General features: G+C 43.1%; 3 protein-coding genes across 5 annotated transcripts; 1 reads left to right on the forward strand and 2 right to left on the reverse strand.

The window, feature by feature from the left end:
- Nucleotides 1-167: 167 nt before the first annotated feature.
- On the forward strand, nt 168-6,821 carry LOC143132454 (volume-regulated anion channel subunit LRRC8E). Of its 2 annotated transcripts, none has more exons than XM_076292003.1 (3): nt 168-538; nt 1,365-1,517; nt 2,989-6,821. In XM_076292003.1, the coding sequence occupies exons 2-3, from the start codon at nt 1,377-1,379 to the stop codon at nt 5,293-5,295; spliced, it is 2,448 nt and encodes an 815-aa protein (XP_076148118.1). In that variant the 5' UTR covers nt 168-538; nt 1,365-1,376; the 3' UTR covers nt 5,296-6,821. The 2 variants fall into 2 exon arrangements, with proteins under 2 accessions (XP_076148118.1, XP_076148125.1); XM_076292010.1 differs by having other exon boundaries at nt 1,369-1,517.
- A 4,426-nt stretch (nt 6,822-11,247) lies between these two features.
- On the reverse strand, nt 11,248-14,620 carry cdkn2d (cyclin-dependent kinase inhibitor 2D (p19, inhibits CDK4)). Its single transcript, XM_076292165.1, has 3 exons — nt 14,065-14,620; nt 13,458-13,653; nt 11,248-12,245 (listed from the first exon to the last, which is right to left on the reverse strand). Exons 2-3 carry the CDS (start codon nt 13,596-13,598, stop codon nt 11,874-11,876), a joined length of 513 nt encoding a protein of 170 aa, XP_076148280.1. The 5' UTR covers nt 13,599-13,653; nt 14,065-14,620; the 3' UTR covers nt 11,248-11,873.
- Nucleotides 14,621-14,708: 88 nt separating this feature from the next.
- ap1m2 (adaptor related protein complex 1 subunit mu 2) lies at nt 14,709-20,123 on the reverse strand. 2 transcript variants are annotated; one of them, XM_076292075.1, is made up of 12 exons: nt 19,929-20,122; nt 18,927-19,083; nt 18,490-18,557; nt 17,844-17,974; nt 17,291-17,438; nt 16,818-16,944; nt 16,337-16,479; nt 16,170-16,241; nt 15,694-15,852; nt 15,401-15,526; nt 15,202-15,277; nt 14,709-15,115 (listed from the first exon to the last, which is right to left on the reverse strand). In XM_076292075.1, exons 1-12 carry the CDS (start codon nt 19,968-19,970, stop codon nt 15,090-15,092), a joined length of 1,275 nt encoding a protein of 424 aa, XP_076148190.1. In that variant the 5' UTR covers nt 19,971-20,122; the 3' UTR covers nt 14,709-15,089. The 2 variants fall into 2 exon arrangements, with proteins under 2 accessions (XP_076148190.1, XP_076148197.1); XM_076292082.1 differs by lacking the exon at nt 15,401-15,526 and having other exon boundaries at nt 19,929-20,123.
- Nucleotides 20,124-23,308: the final 3,185 nt, after the last annotated feature.

Genomic DNA, 23,308 nt, shown 5'->3' on the forward strand with positions numbered 1-23,308 from the left:
AACTCGTTATGTTATGAGTTATGTAGTAAGCTAGCTGATGACACTTCTCACATAGTTGATGAATCTGGCAGCGGAATGATAGCGCATCAGTGACGTTTAAGGAGTGTGCAGGAGTCTCCCCCCCACCATCACCACCACTGCTATGCACACACCCCACCCTCCGGGCGTTTCGGAAGCGCAGAAGAAAATCGATGGTCATTTGTCATTTAAAGTGGCCATGACATTGTATACTCCTCTACAGGCCAAAAGGCCTACCACCACACAGTCATGATAGTCTATCCTGCACATTCAGATGTTGCGCAGTTGCGCGTTTGAGAAGGTGTTGGACCTATTCACCCGATTGGAGGGCTGCCACTGCAGATGAGCTTCGGTGGTGAAGAGAAGTTTTGTCCTCTTTCGCAACAAGCTGAAGCACGGCCCGCTCGCAGGTTTGGGACTCTATGGTGTTGACGCTCTTCGCCAAGATGGATCACTATCTGAATTACTTATAATCGATTGACCTTAAGCTACCGGTTGTGTGGATTGCAGGAGATTGGATGTAAGTAAGCTACAAACTGGGCATTTCTGAATTGTTTTGAGTACATTATGTATGGTTGAGTTTGGCATGTCTTGTGACGAGCGGGATAGAAATTGTATTTGTTTTGAGCGCATGTACAGTATTGTTATGTATCTGTTAGGCTATCCAGACTGAATTGAGGCCATTCTGTAACCTATCCTATGTGCGTATAGAGTATGATGAGGAATGAGGAACATTAGCCTCGTAGAAAAGAGACCGGTAAACTAATCGCGACAGGTAAGTAAATGAAGCATGGCATTCCATATGAAAAAAAGTGTTCAAACTCTTCAAAGAATATTGAAGCAGGTGGGATCGGTAGCAGGCTAGTTGATGGGGCACTGAGGGTTATCTAGGCTACACGAAATGGATGACGGACTGTGTGAACAATGTATTACACCCCAAAAAACGTATCTGTCGTTTTGAGACAGTAAACCATACAGATTATGTAACTTTGAGTTCCTTTTTCACTTTGTGGATTTCACTCATCCAGTGGCTACCGAGACATATTCTACATAGCAGGCCGCGCGAGGAACTATCTATTTTTACGCATGTCTCTACTGTACATAAAATGCAAATGTATTTCTTTAGATGTGGTTGCATCTTCGCACCTCTGTAACCCAAATATGTCAATTATCCAGGCTCTGTATTCATTATAACTCTTTCCATTATCACGCTAAAAACAGCATATTATCCTCAGTAGGCTACTTCTCATCCCACAATTTGTACAACATCAGTGGCATTAACGGGACACACCCTGAGGACTAACTACAGTTGTGTGGCAAACCTGTCTCCCCTGTCCCGTTGGTAGGCAGTTGTCAAGATGATCCCGGTGAATGAGTTCCGGAACATTGCCTCAGAACAAAACCCCCGGTACCGGGTCCTGAAGCCATGGTGGGACGTGTTCTCCGAGTACCTTTGTATCGCCATGCTTATGATCGGGGTGTTCGGCTGCACTGTTCAGGTAAGACACACAGGAAGCCATTGCATTCGAACTGACTGTATCGGAGTGTTTATCTTGACGTTGAAAGGTTTGATGAGGTGGGTCACAAGACTACTTTTCATCTTGAGTAAAACACTTCCCACTCAAGGTCAAACCATTTGAGAAACAAATGACTGTACTGAGATAAGGCCAGGAAGGAGTCGTGTGGGAGTTTGTGCCATGCCTCCATAAGCAAGTTGGGAATCAAAGGGAAAGGGCATGTGACAGACATTGACATCTGCAGATATCCTAAAGTGCTGACAGCCCTACAGTAGGTCCCTGTGTGTGTGTGTGTGTGTGTGTGTGTGTGTGTGTACTTGTGTGTGTTAATGCTATTTCACTCAGCAGCAGGAGAAAAGTGCAAGTGAATTAGAACATTTCCATCACCAATACTAGCTCTTCTCAGCTCATGCTGTGAGACAGCTGAGTTTATGTTGTAGTAGGCTTACTTCTAAGAGATTGCACACAGACATAAAATGGGTTGAGAAGATGTGAGCAGCTCTTCTTGTCACCAGAATGTCTGGGAAAGGGCTTGTGTTTCCCATATCTGAATCTGTATTGTATGTGAGAAGTTACACCTGTGGTAATCACCAGCCTCACATTTCATAAGCATTGCTCAAACAAGGCTAATAATGCTTTGACAGCTGTACATATCTGGAAAGAAGCTGATGGATTTACAACACTATCTACAACTGTTTATGTAGCGGTATCTTATCAACAAAGACCTTTAGAGGATTATCAATTCTGGTAGGCTGTCCAACATTTTTTTATCTTTCCTGATGTCAAAGCATGAGAATGAGAGTAAGAAGAGGGCGAGGTATGAATACATCTCACAGAATTAACACTGTTGTGTTACACCGAGTTGTCGAGTGACAGTGATTGGGTGAACTCATCAGCAAAACATTTGCCTCAGTGATGCCCTGTTAGCGAGCAGACACAATCTTACTCTCGCCTTTGTTTGACTCCTCTGACCTACTTGCAATAAAATTGGATTAGTCACTCTTCGTCCCCTTGTATTCCATTCCTCACATCTCTGGCCGTGATGATAATCTGTTCCTTGAGGACTGCCTTAGCATCGTGTTCCCACAGTGTGACTTAAAAGGTGAACAAAACGTATTGATGCAAACCCCATGATGTGCTGAATTAGAAAACATCTGGTCTCCAAATACATTCAGATAAATGTGCCTAATTTCTGATATGGAATAATTCAGTTATTTATATTCATCTTTTGTTGATTTTTGTACAGTTGACTTTTGAAAATCTTTATAGTAGTGAATGACCTGTTTGTGACCTGTATGGTTCCCACACCCTGTGAATGTATTTTCCTTTTTTTTTCTCACGGTTCCAGTACAATGACTTTTGTCTTTTCTTTCATGTTATTAATGCTACTTTATGACATTGTGACAGTGATCCCCAACATTTTGTTAATGGACCATTTTCCATTCTTTCTCAGCTGACACAGGAGAAAATCTCGTGTCTGCCGAACCGTATCGTCGGCCCGACCAAAGCGGATGTGAACTGCAACCACGTGCGGGAGTACCACGCCAACGACAGCCTGTGGGAGTTCAGCATCACCAAGGAGCTCAAGCCCAACGTGCTCGAGGTGTTTGGCCGCAAGAACGGCCTGGACATTCACCAGTATGTCTTTGTCAACCACTACTGCTACGAGCGCGCCGTCCACTGGTATGCTAAGTTCTTCCCCTACCTGGTGGTCATACACTCGATGATCTTCATGGTGGCCAGCAGCTTCTGGTTCAAGTTCCCGGGGACGTCCTCCAAGATCGAGCTCTTCGTGAACATCCTGGGCAAGTGCTTCGACTCGCCCTGGACCACGCGGGCCATCAGCGAGGTGTCGGAGGAGCGGGGCGAGGAGAAGCTGGTCAACTGGAGGAAAGGAAGCAGCATGTACAAGATCAACCCGGACGGATTCATGGGCACCGACGGGGAGAACGCAACCTTGCTGCGGTCCGCGTCGGTGGTGTCCAACCCGGAGATGAAGCTGCCGGAACCTGCCGCCTCCGTCTTGGACAAGAAGGAAGGAGAGCAAGCCAAGGCACTCTTCGAGAAGGTAAAGAAGTTCCGCACCCACGTGGAAGAAGCTGATCTTCTCTACAAAATGTACGTCATTCAGACGTCCCTGAAGGTCTTCAAGTTTCTCCTCATCACTGCCTACACTGCATCATTGGTGCCCAACATTGAGATAGTGGTCAAGTGTTCTGTGCCCCCAGATCTGACCGGCTTTGACATATTCTGCTGTAACCACAACAAGGCCAATCTTTTTTCTAAACTGGCCTATTGCTACATCTGTTTCGTTGGAGTGTATGGATTGTTGTGCATATATTCCCTGTACTGGCTTTTACATCGGTCACTGAAGGAGTATACTTTCGAACATGTTCGCCTGGAAACGGGCATCAACGACATTCCTGACATGAAAAACGACTTTGCCTTCCTCCTGCACCTCAGCGACCGGTACGACCCGCTCTACGCCAAGCGGTTCGCCGTCTTCCTCTCCGAGGTGAGCGAGAGCCGCCTGCGCCAGGTGAACCTCAACCACGAGTGGACGGTCAAGAAGCTCCGCACGCGCCTCAGCCGGAACGCCAGCCAGCGGCTGGAGCTGCACCTCTTCATGCTGCCGGGCGTGCCGGACACCGTCTTCGACATCCCCGAGATCGAGTCGCTCAAGATGGAGCAGCTGAGCGGCCACGTCACCATCCCGGCCGCGCTGACCCAGCTGGACGAGCTCCAGGAGCTGGTGCTGGTCCACTGCCCGACCAAGCTGCAGCTGGCCGCCCTGGCCCACCTGCAGCAGACGCTGAAGGTGCTGCGGCTGACCTTCGAGGGCGCCGAGCAGGTGCCCCTGTGGCTGTACACGCTCAAGGCCCTGGAGGAGCTGCACCTGAGTGGACCGCTGGGCACCGAGGCCTCGCGCGGGAGCAGCGGCAGCGTCTCGCTGGACTCGCTGCGCGAGCTCAAGGACCTGCGCGTGCTCACGCTCCGCGGCCGCCTGACCAAGCTGCCGCCCAGCGTGGTGGACGTGGCCGGCCAGCTGCAGCGGCTCTGCGTGCACAATGAGGGCGTCAAGCTGCAGGTGCTGAGCAACCTGAAGAAGCTGAGCGGCCTGACCTCGCTGGAGCTGATGGGCTGCCAGATGGAGCGCATCCCCAGCGCCGTCTTCAGCCTGAGCGCGCTGCAGGAGCTGGACCTGCGCGAGAACAAGCTGACCACCGTGGAGGAGATCCTGAGCCTGCAGCACTGCCGCCGCCTCACCACGCTGCGCCTCTGGCACAACGCCATCGCCTACATCCCCGAGCACGTGGGCAAGCTGCACGCGCTCGAGACCTTCGACGCCAGCTGGAACAAGATCCGCCGGCTGCCCGCGCGCCTCTACCACTGCACCAAGCTGCGCCACCTGGACCTGTCGCACAACCAGCTCTCGTCGCTGCCCACCGAGATCGGCAGCCTGCAGAGCCTGCAGTACCTGTCCGTGGCCTTCAACTCCCTGGAGTCTCTGCCCGAGGAGATGTTCTCCTGCAAGCGGCTCAAGATCCTGGCGCTGGGCAACAACAGCATCTCCTACCTGTCGTCTCGCGTGGCCAACCTGGCACAGCTGGTTCGCCTGGAACTAAAGGGCAACCGTCTGGACTCTCTACCCCTGGAGATCGGGGACTGCCCGCTCCTCAAACTCAGTGGAATTGTGGTCGAGCAGAGCCTTCTAGAACTTTTGCCATCAGAGGTCCGTGACCGCATGGATGATGGTTAGGAACAGAACAGGTGCCTTTAATGCCTCCAAACAAGCTGAAACATACTCCTGTGTCTTAATGATGGTCAGAGCAGCGGGTATTGGGAACTGAAGAACTCAGTGTTTACATTAAGTGAAATACCTGTATGAATTGCTGAAGCCCTTCACATTTTAGGGAGTGTTCTGCTCAGTAAAGAAGCACATGCACATTTATTCCTGTGAACTGTATGAGATCAAATCAGATTGGTCTGGGCTTATTTATATATTTTGATGAAACCCCAGAGAATCTAATATTTTTTTTATGTTGTTTAATACTTTTTTATTGGCATTAAAAACAATGCTAGTAAGAATGATGATGGATGCAACATTTTATTTGTACTATAACCTGACCTGTATATGTAGTTTTTCCCAGCTGTGCAATTTCACTTTGTTTTCTTATTTTTCTTGAAATGCCTTTTACTCAAGGCAATGAAAACCATGTTAGTAACTCATTGACTAAGCGTTTTCTTATATTGATTGACCATTCCTGTACACAGTGACATTGACTGTTCTTCACTTTAGCCTCTGGCGGTAAGTGCACTCCTGGTTTTTCTTAACTGTTTTCTTTTTGAAAACACTTCGGTCCGACATCAAAGCAGTACAGCTTCAGAGGGCAGACAGAGTGACTGCTGTGTGGGAGTCCGAGTGTGATACACAGCTGAAAAAACTTTCCCCTTTTGTATCAATCTCATGTTTTTATCAGGCTCATGTTTGGCGCTTGAGTTGAGCACACTGTACTCAAGGGGAAGTGGGAAAAGGGGCAACAGCACTACAGGTTTTTCCAGAACTGTTATTCAAAACAGGTAGATATGCTGCCACCACCACCATACAATTACTTAGCCTAGATTATTCTTAATGAATCCATTTTTAACAAATTCTTAATGAATCCATTCCAACCCTAAACGTTTCATTTGCAAAATGAAAGGAATGTATCTATTGCTCATTAATAGCCATTAGAATGACCTGTAGGCCTAAATGACTGGATAATCAAGTTTTCACAAAGTTAGAGAGTGCTGAGTTTCAGGTTACAGTTGGACAATCCCCAACGTGGTGTCATGTCCACTCTTGTGTCTCTGTAGTAAGTGACACCAGCAGAGCCAGACGCATACCACCCTGATCTCCAAACACAATGCAGACAGCCAAAGCGGTCCAAGCGAGCTCCTCTCTGGGTCCTCCCACCTACAGTACCTGACCTGCTCAACAAACCGATCAGACACACCCAGTGGAATTTTCCAAAGGTGTGCGGAACTGGTTAACCGTTGAACGAGAGGGAGCACTGGCACTATCTGCCAATCATTTGCAGACCCCGCCTTAACCTTACAGCATGACATGAGAGTGGATGGAATTTGAGTGTTTGTGTAACAGGAGCCGATAGTCAAACAGTTGTTAGAGGTGCTCTGGAGCATGTGAACAGCCTCTGAGCGATGACTAAATGCGTTCTATGAGCGTTCAGAATTAACATACGTCTGTTTTTCATGGTGTGTCCAATATAATACAATTTCACACTATCTCTGTCTCTCCAATTAATTATCTGAGAGGGTTTCAGTGGGGGGGGGGGGGGGGGGGGGGTAATGATGATAATGTATTGTGGGTTTCAGTGGGTGGGACAATTATGAGATATATATATATATTTGAGAGGTTGGGAAATTATGGGTGGGTGGGTTGAGGAAGTAACGCTGCAGCAAGCAAGCTCAGTAGTCTGCATTGCACTTTTTTCAACAAGGTGTAACATGCAGAATATGAGCATGCTAATCTCCTGACTATTACTTAACAATTATTTGATACCACTTTGTACACGGTACATGAAAATTAAGATTAAGACCTTTACAAAATGTCTTTATCTACGAATAATGTGGCAATCAAAATGGTTTCATGACATCACCAGTTTGCCTGAATGCCGAAGCAGTGACAAAGCACTTTTTAACCCTCGAAGGTGACTCGGAACACCTTGTGTGCCCTCTAGTGCCTGAAAGGGATAACATCCATCTTCCTGAACAACTCCTCTCGACTCTCCTGGTTGTATTCAAATACCACCACTGAAGCAAACATAGCTTGACAAAACCAAACATGGAAGTATAAAAAGAGAACATCACTGAAATAAAAAACCAACAGATAACATTGAATCAAGAGGACATTTGAGTACAACTGAACAAACATTGTGTGGGATGTGATACAGGCTCCTGTTGAGGATGTAATGGCTGTTTGCAAGGGTGAGGACTGTGGCCGTTGACTGATGCCTTAAACACCTGCTGTAGTGGGGAGAGTTTGGAGAACATGAGGAGAACATGGGGAGAGTTTGGAGAACATGAGGAGAACATAACAAAACACCTGCTGTAGTGGGGAGAGTTTGGAGAACATGAGGAGAACATGGGGAGAGTTTGGAGAACATGAGGAGAACATGGGGAGAGTTTGGAGAACATGAGGAGAACATAACAAAACACCTGCTGTAGTGGGGAGAGTTTGGAGAACATGAGGAGAACATGGGGAGAGTTTGGAGAACATGAGGAGAACATGGGGAGAGTTTGGAGAACATGAGGAGAACATGGGTAGAGTTTGGAGAACATGAGGAGAACATAACAAAACACCTGCTGTAGTGGGGAGAGTTTGGAGAACATGAGGAGAACATGGGGAGAGTTTGGAGAACATGAGGAGAACATGGGGAGAGTTTGGAGAACATGAGGAGAACATGTCAAAACGTCTAAGCATTTTCTGTGCGCAGTACAGAAAGAAGGAGGCAACTGTTGTGCAAGTGGAAGAACGCCGTTTTAGCAGAAGAACTGACGTGTCGCAGAGATCAAGGACCGGTCAATAACAAACATGGTTAGGGAGGACTGTCCACAGCACTAGGCATATTACAACAGACAAGTGTGGTGAGAGCTGGGAGGCATTTGTGGGAAAGTGATGTAAATGTGGGTGGTAATGATTAGTGAATTGAGTGTGTTTGACAGATTCTAATCCAATCCAAATCTGGGGGTGGTGCTCAGACAGGTTCAAACAAACAATGCACAGCAAAGGCTGGTGTGTGTAGGTGAGGTTTGGGTGGAGACCAGCATCACATGGATTCATACTTCTATTGAAAGAGCTGTCCCTTAACCAAGTAGTCTGGTCATAAGGTGTTCTACACTATATACAGTACAAGACTAGAGAGGGATGGCTTTTACAGGGACTCTATGTGTACGTCACTTTATGTGCCGAGGAAGGGAACCAAATAGTGGCTGATGCAAACCTCTGCGTCCCCACAACAAAACTGAGACATCAGTTTTGAGACATCGTCACGGGAATATGACTGTCATGACCAGTGTTCACCATGTGTTCCCAAAACAGAGCCCCTGGATTGCATAATGAATGACCATTATGGCTGCGGCCTATCAGACAGGAAACACTCTGAATCATCACCATGGACGACGTAGAGTTTTCTCTCTTTGGGTTCATAAAGACGGCTTATCAGAGGCCATCTCTATGATGTTTCCACAACAAAGTTTTTGCATTGCTATGATAACAACTAACCCCACCACAAACACACGTCTGAGCAATCTTTCTCACCACCATGTTGATGTCCAGTTAATGGTTATCTGTACATACAGTACATACTGTGTCTATTTATGTGTCAGTATCTAAGGATATTTCCCAGTAGATTTAATGTCCTAGTCCTTGGTGGAGAATGAAAAACACTTTCGGTTGTGTTCCAGAACAACTGAGCTCCATGAGAGATAGGGGGAGTTCCCAGTAACAGAGAAGTGTTGTCACCAGCTGTAGCAAACACTGAACTCAAGTCCTGATTACGGTAAACCCTGTCCGCTGGTTCCAGAGTCTACAGGCGTGCTTACTCCTCTGAGCAAAGCGATTCCAGTTTTGTGACTGTCATAAATTCATCATGTTGAGCATGTCCGGCTGCATAACTTATAAATGTTCCTCTCCAGCTCAGTGCTGCCACTCAGCCTTGCCTACCTCTTATAAACTTCCAATGTCTGACAAAGTGAACAAAATGTCTGCATTCAAATTCTCAGTACTGTAAGAAACATTCTGTATTAAATATGTGAGGGTCGTTAATCAGGCATACATGAATCTGACTCATGGCTGAGTGACAATGTCTTCTTTTCACTTTTCCCAAAACCCCACTCTACTCTACTCTACTTTACACCTTAGCAAACCAAATAGACAAAAGGAGTCAAAAACCCATGAAGGTGCTGCCAGGGATTAGTTGCAAGATGGGACAGGTGAGCTTTTGACTAGAAAAGCCTTCTGCAAACAACAGAGCCATTGTGTGCGTGTCCAACATGTTCCTTGTTAACCCAATACCGACCCTGCTGCCACACAAGCACTCGCTTTCAGCTCTCTCCAAGCCCACAGGTGACCCTGTGCTGGAAGACACATCATGATGCTGGTCGAGTTGTTAATGCCTTTGTAAATTAGACTTTTACGCCTCAGGTGACACAGTGCACAGAAGTTACAGTAAGATAAACATCCTCTTCCATAATTTTATTCTATTGTGGATAGAGGGTAATCCATCTTAAAGTGATGTAGTTTCATACACCCTCGTTACGCATTTAGCTCTAGAATAAGTAGGTGATCACTGCATATGAGGCCACAAAGACTTAAACAGAAGCCAAAGAACATGTTATACTGTACTAAGTGCCTTCTGGGATGGAGGGGAATGTAGCACCATACCCTCAGGCCTTTAACCAAATATTTTAACAAGGGTTCAGCTGCATCCTGTGAACTTGTGCATAACCTCCTTCAGCCCTATACATCTGTTTGCATTCACAGGCAGGCCTTTCCAAAAGTAAAGAGGGTAAAACTAGACATAAAAATATGATATGAAATGTTGACACGGCGGTAAAACTGAAACAATTATTTATTTTACACATATTTTGTGTACTATAAAGATGTTTTGGCATCTGTTAATTAATTTTACATCCATATTAGATTGGAACTGTCAGAATCTCCCCAGCATGCCCCTTGTAGGATTCACTGTTTTTTTTTTTTACATATGGCAACCGGATTGTGTTAAAGACAATGCAAGTGCACATTGCAAATCAGTTTTCTACAAGAATGATGTAGTTCTGTGATATTCTGAGCAACAGGTTGAATCGTCTCCAAGGTTTGTGAGCCCTCTTGTGGTGACAGTGACACTAGAATGAATAAACTGGTTAAACCATAGTGATACTATGAAAACACGTCCACTAGAATGGATAAACTGGTTAAACCATATAGTGATATGAAAACATGTCCACTAGAATGGATAAACTGGTTAAACCATAGTGATACTTTGAAAACACATCCACTACAATGGATAAACTGGTTAAAACATAGTGATACTATGGAAACATGTCCAGACAAGGAAGCATTGTATGTTACTATAGTTGGAATCCTATTTTATTTATCTTTTATTATTTGTTTCTTCTTCACCATGACCTTTAGAGGTAAGGTTAATGAAATCTAGTAATAATGAACTAGATTGAAATTCTATTCTTTTTACATTTTCTTTATTCTACATTATCACGGCTTAGTGGTATGAAAATCCCAAAAATTAAAGGTAATTATGTTTGGGCTCTTGAGCAAGCAGAAAGGCTTTGGCTCAGGGGAAACTGGTTACAGCCGCAGCATTTGAACGGGGATAGTTCAAAAATCATGTTATATGCAAATTTACCAGTTTGCAATTTGTCAGGCTGTGCTGAAAATGGTCTTTACATAGCATCTGCAGACAAAACAGGACTACATCCTGTTTACAAGCAACAATAGCAAAACTAGTAGCCAAGGTCAGTTATTGGCTCTATTCGCCGGACATGTAAAACCAAAAGAATGTACCCTTTACTACAAATAGTACCAGCACAGTGTGCACTTCCAATATAATTTAATCGCCTACCTCTTTTGACTTGTGTAACAACTGAAAATTCTTTTTGATAATCTGGAAGGATGATGAACAACTCAGAATGAATAAATATGGGCAATACTTTATTTGTGTACTAAAGAAATGAAGTGTGAATACATCAAAATTTTTGTAGGGTTTATGTGTATTTTCATAAATAACAATAAGCATTCCACAGTGGTAAACATAAAATTCCTATGTACAATATTTCAATAAATAGTACATATAAATTCATACATTTTATATACAAGAAACAAACACATACATCTTTAAAAAAAAAAGAGAAAAAAATTGCTACAAATTCATCAGTGCAAACTGCAAAACCAACCAAAGGGAGGAGTGCAGCCGTCATTTCATATTTTCATAAAAATCAACAGCTCAAATGTCTACTCGAGTGTGTAGACAAAATGGACAAGAAAAATGAACAAACAAATGACAATTCGTCAATCTACAAATGTGCATGGCAAACTCCCAAATGAAACGAGGTTTGCAGTACCTTCAATGGTACATCGCTGTGCAAAAACAAAGATGTGTCATTTCCTCCAAAAAATGTTGACACTATAGGCTACTATGCGGCTACCAAACTACCACAACAGGGAAAATCTAAGGATACACATTATTACAAATTCTATATATGAAATTTCACCAAAAAAGCAAAAGAATGAGAGCACGGGAACTCCCGTGTCTTCTGCTATGACTGGAATGTCAGACTAGATTCTAACTGACGTTCCAACAGTTCGACCACGTCTGGCGTGCAGGAGGCCCTGGCGACGTCCAGGGCTGTCTCCCCACTCGTGTTGTGATGGCTGAGGTTGGACCGCGGCGCGAGGTATTCCACCACGTCTCTGTAGCCCTCGCGGATGGCGATGTGGATGGGGAGCGCCCCCGAGTTGTCTGGAACGTTGACTGATGCACCGAAGTCCACTAGAGCCCGGAGGGTGTCGAGAAAGCCGCCGCGGGCGGCGTCATGTGCAGGAGTCACACCAAAGCGGTCCTGGATGTTGGGGTCTGCACCATGCTCTAACAGTAGACACGCCACGTTTGTGTTCCCCATCATCATGACCTGCAGACAGCAATAGAAAAATAAAAAGATACCCGCACACGGTTTCTATAAGCTCCCAGAGTGGTTTATTAACACAACGTTTCGACCAGAGGTCTTCGTCAGGTATATATATATATACACACACACTGCAGACAGCAATAAACATCAGTCTGTTTAGAATATCCTGTTATCTAGTACAGGCATCTACATATTGTTCCTCACACAAGGCTTATATACATGGCTGTGGTTATGGGATTTGGCAGATGCTTTTGTCCAAAGCGACTTACAAATAAAAACAATAACATAGATCAAATGAACAGTAAACAGTTTTAAAATGTTGGTAAGACTATTAAAGAGAATAGAAATAATAAACAATAATGTCAATGCAATCAATAGCCAAATGAAAATAAACAAATACTATAATGTACAAACCATAACTCATAAGAAATGCTTAATTAACTAAGTGCATGCTGAACAGATATGCCTTTAGAGTCCTCTGGAAAGACCCAAAACTATCACAGGAACGGAGAGCACCAGGCAACTCATTCCACCAACATGGAACCACTGAGGAAGAGAGTCTTGAATTTGACCTAACATTTATGACTGGTCGACACAACAGACACTCATCAGAAGACCGCAGTGGGCGGTTGGGGATGTGCAGCTTGATCATAAAATTGAGATTGTAGGAAGCAAACCCAGTAAGTGTAAGATTTAAATGTAATTATGCGCACTATAGGAAGCCAATGGAGAGTAACTAGGAGTTAAGTAGATGAGATCCATGAGACATACACAAAAATCTATCTATTTATCCATCTAATTTTTTTTCTAAATTAAAAGACAAAATTACATATGAGCATAATGTACTATATGACTATTGTTAACAATGGACATATTAAATAATTGAAAAAATTGACATTTCTGTAAATAAAGGAAAATGTAAACATTACAATGTAACGTTATTGTTTGTGTCCTAAAGGTAAAAAAGTTATGGTTAATTTTCATAAAATCTGCTAACAGCTAACACGCGTATTTATTGCCTTCAACAAGTTATGGGAAACTTGTTTAGTGCCAAGTAAGTACGTAATGTATAGTTATTAGCAAACGTTAATCTCCGGCCAACGCCCACTCAGGTGCTAACTGGTAACGTTATGGGTTTTACCACGTCACTCGTTCACCAAAACAATTTAGCTACGAAGCAGACTAAAGGTCACAAACTGTGAATGAATATTTTACCTGTAATGCGGTGCGGCCAAATTCATTGACCGTGTCTGGATGTACCCGGCATTCCTCCAGCATCCGTCGCACTTCGGCTGTATTCCCTTTCGCAGCGGCAGTGGTCAAGCCCTTGCCAGCATCGTTCTCACTTAAAACCATGGCGGTGGCGAGTTTCTGCTCTCGACAACTGCTATCACGACATACAACCGGGGACCTATGAAAATAATAAAAGAACAATTCAATCAACCTGAACCTTGAACACGTTTACGTTTATTAACCTGCATTCTTGGGCTAGATAAAGTTAGCTAACGTTAGCTACGAGTGCGCTTATTTTTCAGACATGCTAACTATTTAGCTTACCAGCTAACGATAGCTAGATAACCATTTAATTCAACAGGCTGTCACACTACAAAACATGATGTTACCTTTCAAAAAGTCACTAGCACAATAATATATACCCCCAAGGACATCAGTGGTAAAAATAAGTCAAGCGAAAACTGACATAAATAATACGATAATGTAGTAGATTAGCTAACTGGCTAACGCTGCCTAGCAGTCCGGCTAACTGGTTTTTAAAAATAGGGAAACGAAACAATAATCAGCGACGACAGCAGTGCTCTCTTACCTCGTTCAGTCTTTTGCCTGTTGTTTTGTGGATATTGCGGCCGTTAGGTATCCTATTTGCTCTCCGGCTACTGTTTACGTCTGCTTTTCAAATAAATCACAACAAATAATAGCGTTTTCGACGTTCCAGTACCTTTAATTTGCGCGCTGAGAATAACCAAGAGTTAACTCTAGTATCTCTTTACAAACGTCGATGAAAGTATCTCGACCAATAAGAAGCCACAAAAAGTCTGCTGTCATTCCACATTGGGTGAAAAGGGCGGAGTAATAGTATGGTTGCTACAGTATCACCGTGGTAACTTGCCTCTCCACCAATGATAACGACGAGCGTAGAAGGCGGGCAATTTGAGAACGTTATTTGTAGCTACAAGTTGTTCATTCATCTTTTCATTCTTTGATAGTAAATTTCTGAAGCCGGTGAGAAAAAGGCGGGTTACTAAGCAAATTAGTACAAGAACGTCCCAAGCAAGTCGCGCTTTAGCATTCTGTCACTTAAGTCTGCCCAAAATGCTTTTACTGCTAAGTCAAACATAATGTTTGGTAAGCTAATTATAGGCTATAACCACTATTAAATAACATTTATTAAAACAAATATTTAATATCCCCCTGCTCCTTTTGGTAAAGTCAAGTAAAAAAACAAACGTGTAAATTCTGCACAATTTAATTGCACTTAAAGCTTATGTGATTATGAATTAAAACACAACCAATCATAAAATGTTTTTCCTGACATAATTTCATACAAAATATATTACAATTTTAAAAGTGGGCCACCAAGTATAGCCTAAGGCCTATTTGTGATTTCAACAGACATTAATCCAGCCTATAGGCCAACTCACTAGGCTATTACCAGGATACAACAGGCCTAGTGTGCATTGGACAATGATGTTCAATATCATATCCAAAGTGATCGTATACGTTTGTAGGAGTCAGTGTGACATTCAAAATAGCTTTCCATGATAGGTCATTGGGTTTGATCTTCTGGGCCAGCTTTGCCTGGGGTAAAGGATCTTGTAACATCACCATAGCCTACTGGTTTGTTCTCAACTGGTAATCTAAATAAAAGAAACAAGTCTTTTAGAATTGGATGGGTGAAAAAATATATACATTTAAAAGGAAATATGAAACATGTCAATTATACCTCCACTTTGTGTTATGTATCTGACCCAGGGTAGAGCCTGGTAACCGCTTTTTTCAATGATTTTCATGTACCGCACCTTGATAAGAAAGGAAAGCATTAGTAACAACTGTCAGCCTTTGCATTCCTGACAGTAAAGGAATGACAATAAATGGAAATACTTTCACAATAACACACACACACACACACACACTTAAAATACCTGTATTCCTGACACTGTGAAGTATGGGATTTCAAACTTGACTGTAATCGGCGGCTTGCCCTCCATCTCATCCTTCTCTACACTGGGAAGCCCAAAGTGAGCGCGCATGAGAAACTCCTTCCCTCCCTTGAGCAAAACACACAAAAACAAAAATGTGACTACGCACATACTCTCAGTCATTCCAATCATTCCTCGCCAATCCCTAGATGGTCATCAAATAACCATGAGGAGGTGGTGAGGGGGCTTCACCGTGGTCTTTGTTTGCAATAACATCTGCCTGCAATTACACTCACGGGGAAGGATTTGATGGTCCACACGACGAGGTTTTTCTCCGGGACGTACTTGGCGTGGCCGGTGCTTGTTTTAAATTTGGGGGAATCTGCATCACTGGGCACGGGCACTCGCACCTCCACATTATTAGCAACAGACTGCTTTTTAAACTGACCCTTTGCCTGAAAAACAAAAGAGGAGAAAGTTTCATGGTTACAGGTCATCATGATTAATCAGTCTATATGGGAGCTGAGTTGTTCTTTGGGCTGAGTGTGAGGACACAGATCAATGGCTAATGGCTAATCATTGCCCCTTTGATTTCGGTTTTCCACTCCCACTCTTTAATGACCTTGTCCACTGACCCAGAAATTCTGTGCAATGCAGCATTTTATTATTTTATGCATGGTGGGCATCAGATCGAAAACAGGCAAAGTGTAGGCCTAACAGAAGCATCAATTTGGCACGAGAGTTGTGGGATGTCAATGGATAATTGCTGTACCTTCACCATAATCTCTACACGGCTGTGGGAGAACTTCTCAATGACCGACTCTATCCAAACCAGAGGCTTCACCTGAGGAAGAGAATGGATTTTGCTGTATCAAGATATATGGACACCAAATCCAACATCCAGGGTACCAGAACGACGCGTGGGAAGTTCAGTCTTACATGAGTGTTGATACGGTAGGACATGAGCTCTGATTCACCGTCTGGGGGGATGAAGGAGATGGTGCGGTCACTTTCGAAGCGCGAGAGACGCACACACTGGTGAAACTTGACATCTTCCATGGTCACAGATTTACCCTTGTCTCCTACAAAAACACAAGACACACACACACACAACTAAAGCTGGAAACACTGCCAACTACAGACTGTATGTGATTTTAACCATTTCACTGTTTTTAACATGAGGAAAGTTGACATGCATGGTTCTTCTTTGTATGTAACATGACGTAAGAGTAGGACGAAAAAAGTGGTGTACATTTACATATGACCTTAAGAATTAGGAAAATATCTCCGTGGGCAGATGAAACCTGATTTCAAAGTTGTCAGGTGACAGAATTCCCCCACATTTCCTCCCTTCCTTGACACAGTATACTACTGACTGACTCTCAATGTAAATTCCTGTCAGGTGATTGTGGACACGTACGGCCAGTGAGAGAGAAGAGCACTCGGTCGTTGAGGCCGAGCCTGAGCTCGGGCATGCCAGAGAGCATGGTCTTCAGTTTGATACTGCCCACAATGTCGCTACTCATCACACTCCCGTTGGCGTTCACCTGCAGCAAAACAGTCCTATGCCGTTATTATGATAATACATTATAACAACAGCTAATGTCAGGGACATGGACAAGGAAGTCCTGGCTCTTTATGCCAGTAATAAGCCTATACCAATGGATGGTAAAAAGCAAATAATTTTTGCATGCAATTACTGGCATTATATCCATATCTGTTACATGGTTAGATCATTCAGATAGTGAAAGAAAACAATGGCTCACAAGCCTGCATTTCTGTGGCTGTACGTCTCTACACGCAGAAGTGGTTTTGTACAACCAGAATATTTGAATGAGATACAAATGAAGACAGAGATGTTCCAGAGCAACGCAAAGAAACAGAGACACCCACCAACACATTAATGGACTCTATAACATCAATGAAGACCTCGTTCTTTTTGTACTTGATGCCCTCCGACCTCCATGACACAGCATTGGTGACTGTGGTGGGGACCCTGGTCTTTGCCACCTCTAACTTGGTGCCTTCTTGAGTGATGTATCTGCACCAGAGGCAAAACGGGTTAAACAGACAGAAGTAAACCTCCATCCTGAACGTTCAAAGGGCACGCAGGTGAAGCCTGTTTATACATAATTAGCTTATATTTAAAATAGGCCTACATGACCTGAATAACAACTCTGCATATGTGTGTGTCTGAATGAGTGTGTGTGTGTGTGTGTGTGTGTGTGTGTGTGTGTGTGTGTGTGTGTGAATGTGTGTGTGTGTGTGTGTGTGTGTGTGTGTGTCTGAATGAGTGTGTGTGAGTGTGAGTGTAAGAGAGAGAGAGAGAGAGAGAGAGAGAGAGAGAGAGAGAGAGAGAGAGAGAGAGAGAGAGAGAGAGAGAGAGAGAGAGGTGGAAGGAAACGGTGTAACAAAGTGTGATTGGGAGACAGGCGGCATCTCTTACTCCTGGAGGATCTTGCTGTCAGTGGTCTGGGGGAAGCCAAAGTCCATCAGCTCATCCAGGAGCTCATACACCACCACAAAGTTATCCTGAATGCTCTCCTCCTCCAGCTCCTTAAAGTACTCCGTAAACACCTACATACATACAAACAGGTTGGTTCATCTAAAACCTGCAGCCTATTCAGTTTGTCTTGTTAAAAAATGCTTTTTTGGGGAGTGGTATTCTGTTTACCTTCTGTAGTTAACAAACAATGTAAAGGAAATAATGAATACATACAAAATAAGTAAATTAAAGTTAGGTAAACAATTAATAGTAACTATTTAAATTTTTGACAAAAACATAGATAGTGTGCCTTTAGTTAGCCTACATAATTCTTCATTTTGGAAATCGTATTGCAAACCTTTCCTTTCATTCTATGCAAAGTGTTTATATACTTTGACATTTTGCAACAGACCTGTTGACCTCCACTACATAACCATGTGTCCACTGATTAACACCAGGCCTTAAAGAGTAACAGCATGAAGATGAGTTTTAAGGTAAAGGAGGAGACAGCCCATTTATATCAGGGTGAACACATATAAACACTCTATAATACAATTGTATGTTACAGGATTGATTTGTCCAGTGCTGTACAGTAACAGGGACTCACCTCCACAAGTTTATACAAGAAGGCGTAGACCAAGGACGCATTCGCGTTCTTGTTGGTAGTGGCCACCACTGATCATGAAGTCAAGGACATACAGTTTACAATTTTCTTACAACTGCCAGTTGACTTCCCATACTTGCCTTGCGTCTAAAAGCCCCTATTGGATATGCAATGAACAACTCATAATACTGTAACATTTATAAAAAAAAAATTAAAAAAGGTTTAAGGGTGAACACAGGGAGAGATTTAACTAATTTATCAAAATCAAATGACCCCTCCTGATTAATTTTAAATCATTACAATTATGTGGACCCAACAGACAATAACATAAACTACCCTATATAGTATTTAGACTGCTGTTGTTCATCACAATTCTAGGAATCACACAGCATTTTACATCAGTGAGACTGGAATTGACAGAATTGTTTTTTCTAGGATACAGTAAAGGTTGCTGTGCTTGACCCACAGGAAGTGGACATGGCCGTGAGATATGACGGGACAGAGAAGACCCTCTTCTTCCTGCTGCATGAGTAGGGGCAGGAAGTGGTCAATCTCAGCCATATCTACCTCGCCCTTGTAGTTCCGGCATATCAGCACCTAAAAGTAGAATGGGTTTGCAGTCATCAGTGTTGTGCAAGAATATGAGTGGCATGACGCCGCTGGCATCCAGTGCCTGTAGCATTCATTGCACATATTCAAACATTCATCGCCTATCTTAGATCAGTCTCAAGTGGCACTAGGCTACATGTGATGTCTTTAATAATGTGCCAGGCTGGAAATCACCTGAGAAAATGCACTCAATTCATTCACTGCCCCCTCATTCATTCTTTTGTGACGCAGCAGTGCATTGGGGTGTGTGTCAGGTTACATCTCAATCTGGCCTGGTTAAATACCAAGCCTTAGGCTAGTTTGTATAAGACCAATAGACCTATCACTCAACAATAACAAGGCGCATGCAATAATTTTTCTCGTGTTCTAAAGCTAGTTGTTATGAACTTTCAGTTTTCCTTCCTTTATTTTATGTCAGAAACATGCAGACATGACAAAGTGGTAACGTTAGTCTAGTAGAGGGTTTCAGTTTGATAATTAAATTGTTTGTGCTCTAAACGTCAGTTAGGCTATTTTATCTTTGAAGTTGCATGAGAAAGGGCTGCCCTTGAAAGGTTTTTCTTCTTCGAGACCTTCAGATTACATTTAGCATTCACGGAAGTAGGTCTATTAGTAGTAGACTACAATGAGCGGCGATGACTTCATCAATAAACTATTGCTTTCATGAATGTGGTCATGGTAAGAATTGTTAACCTATACCCACATATCTCAAGTTAGTCAAAAACGTGTAACATGGCATGAGGTGAACTAAAACAAAGTCTAGGCTACCACAAAATGTTTCTGCAATCGTATCAACTGTCACAATCAATAGCTCAGCGTGCGCGATTACCTACCTTTCCTTTCAAATCCAACACGAATACTGCTGAAGCTGACATTATTGAAATGTTTCAAGACCAATACAATCTGATCAATAAACTTTAAGATAAACTCTACAATGATCCCATTAACAATATAATTTTACACAGGTAGGCAATCTAACGTGTCATGGATTCCTCGGTTGCTTTCCCTCTGTTGCGTGTTGACGTCATCGTGCGACAGGTAAAACATTTACAGCATCACCTGTAGCTTAGGTCTACTGCTTATGATAGCAAATAGTCTTCTACGATTAGCCGTGCTACCTATACGCTACGATAGTCCCATTCCTGGGCTATATAGGCCAGTAGCCTACATTTAAAGTTCTGGGGCAAACATCCTGTGTCGTTTGTTTCTGGCCAAACTAACGTCATGTAAAGCCAAATTATAAATGTAGCCTATATGTTGAGCTAGGACTATTGAAGGCCAAGATTGCTATAAGAAAATCTATTGTGGCTGCCTGTGTGAGTCTGTCACATTTGTGTCTGTGTCTAAGCTTTGGCCTTATGAATTTGCTTGAGTGCATATTCATAGATAGATAGATAGATAGATAGATAGAGAGATAGATAGAGAGAGAGATACTTTATTGACCCCCAAGGGGAAATTCAGGGTCTCAGCATACAGGCATCACATACAACATACACTTACAGCATAAAAAGTAATATAAGTATATAAAAACCACTGAACAATAAAGACAGAAGAAGATAAAAACATACTAAAATACTAAAAATACTAGATATACTAAATCAAATATCCACATAGTGTGCATAAGGATGAATAAGCATAAGGCGCTTGCAGTGACAGGGCAGGGACTGAGCCTGTGATTCTGTATGCATGGAAAGGTGCTCTATGAGAGTGAGTGTCATGGTGATGGTGCAGATAAGTAAGTCCAACAGTGCAAGAATAAAGTCTAGAGACCAGCATAAAATAAATAGGACATATAAGAGAATAATGTAGACAAAGTAATATAAAAAACTATAGCAGTGCAAGAATAGGTTGAAGTAATAGGGTTACAGCCATTGGTGAAATATTAAGTATTAAGTAAGGCCACAATCCAGGCTGTGGGAGGGAGGGAGGGGTTGTGCATATGTGCTAATATAGCATGTAAACAGTGTAGCAGTAAAAAACAGTGGGCCAGTGGACAGTCAGTACACAAACATGGAGAAGGTTGAGAGGCAGACGGACTATGCAGAGAAGTCTATTTCTCCTCTTCCCTTTAGTGAAGCATTGAACAGTTCTATGGCCCTGGGGACAAATTACCTAAATAATGACAAATGACAAATATCCTAAACACACTGTTTTCCATAGACCACTATCTTAATTTATTTGATAGGAACTTAATAAAAGGTTATGAAACGCTATAAGATGAGAAGCATGGTAGAACAGACACATTAAGGGTAGACAGACACACCTATGGAATAGTGCCCAAGGATATGTATTTCAGTTCCATGGATTTCCTCTAGATGGTGCTACAGTCTAAATATTCACAATGCACATTTAAAGTGACGTTTTCAGCAATAAACCACTTCAACACATACTGTGGGCTACAATGACTGTGCCAAGTTTTAAATTCAGTTGATATATATTTGAGACAATGCTGCAAAAAACAATTCTGGAGGAGTATTTTGGAAACATCTAAAAAAACGTCCATGTCTTGATCACTCTGCTGCATAATCCCCTGCTGTTCCAAAAATAAACAACAAAAAAACATTGCAGTGTTTTCAGTAAGCAACAGGGAAAGTAAAAAGCTTTGAAACATCCTGAATAATGACAAACCTTCCGCTCCCAAGTCTTACACTGTAATATAGAGATGTGAGTCTGATCTGAGGTCAGTCATTCCGGCTGTTCGGGGTGCTGAGCGGTGTGTGGCTAAACCACTCACGTGAATGTGGTGCGTACATTGATCTCTCTTGCAAAGATTATAGAGTGCTAATTTACAATGTGCTGATAATGACCTCTTGTATCGCTTCACAATCCTCAAACCTTGTCGGCTGTGTGTGTGTGTGTGTGTGTGTGTGTGTGTGTGTGTGTGTGTGTGTGTGTGTGTGTGTGTGTGTGTGTGTGTGTGTGTGTGTGTTTGTGTGTGTGTTTGTGTGTGTGTGTGTGTGTGTGTGTGTGTGTGTGTGTGTGTGTGTCAGTGGCAGAACAAAAGCCTCCCTCCCTGCTGTGTTGTGTCATGTGGTTCTGCTTGTTGAGATATAATCCCCCTTATTGCAAGCATTTACCACCCTATCTGGGGCCCCGATCTGAGGCCTGACAACCCCACACCCACACCCAAACCCACCCACCCACTTCGCTGAGACATACAGAAGACCAAAAAAAGAGGGAAATCTCTGGGAAACCTACTTCAAAGTCAAAGTGGTTTGACCTTCCTTAAACATGGGATGATTTTTTTTTTTTATAGCACCGAATTTTTCCCCTCCCAACTTAACCAAAATGCACAACATGACTGCTTTGAATGTGAGGAAATCATTTTCCTCCTTTGTTGTACACTCAGAAAGAACAACAATTGAACGCAGCGGAGTCCGCCCATCTTAGTCCAGACAGGGTGGTTCCTGGGGTGTCTCACTCAAACACACGCTTTGGAGGCTTATGTGAAATTATTTTTAATCAGAGGTATAATGTTTTGCAAGTCTGTAGAGGACCTCAGAGGTAAATCTGGAGGTGCGTCTTGCGTATATTGCAATATTGTTAAAATCGAATGATTTAAATCAGTGTTGCTACGGTGACTGTAGCCAAGTTTGTGACGGTCAAAAGACCTAAACTAGCTACAAACCTTGTTTTATTACAATGGCCCGTGATGGCTATCACACAGAGAATCTTATCAAAACAGCACTAAAATACACAAGAGTGTGGAAAAATGACAAAACTAACATTTCCTTCCTCTGCTCTGACCTCCTTAATTCCTTCTCTGTGGACTGACCTGGTTTTCAAAGAAAAAAAGGTGGAAATACCATGAAACTAGACCACCACCCTCTCACAAGTTTTTCACCAGCCTACTCCACACAAACATAATGGATTCACAGTGCAGTTCAGTTCAGCTGTATGGATGAAGCTGTCATATCTGCCTGTACGTGACTCTGCAGTGGTTTCGTCTCAAAGTGATTCTGTGGGACTCCTCTTGTGTTATTGTGTGGTTTGACCCTGCAGAATTAAGATACACATCTTATCTGTGTGCAATTATGAGGAAACACACCAACAGTTTTGTTAAGATAAGAGGTCTGATTCACGTTGAGTTTGGACAGCTCTTTGTTTAGGCCCTGACCCAGTTTTAACTGAGTGGGAACACCTGGCCTGGACCCTCGTCTTCTGGGGGCAGCAGCCCTCTCTCTGAACACCCCCCCCCCACCACCACCACCCA

Source organism: Alosa pseudoharengus, unplaced genomic scaffold (genome assembly GCF_046254945.1).
Source record: "Alosa pseudoharengus isolate Yale_2024_CS ecotype anadromous, Long Island Sound unplaced genomic scaffold, YU_APseudo_1.1 YU_APseudo_1.1_scf_1, whole genome shotgun sequence".
Lineage (NCBI taxonomy): Eukaryota > Metazoa > Chordata > Actinopteri > Clupeiformes > Clupeidae > Alosa > Alosa pseudoharengus.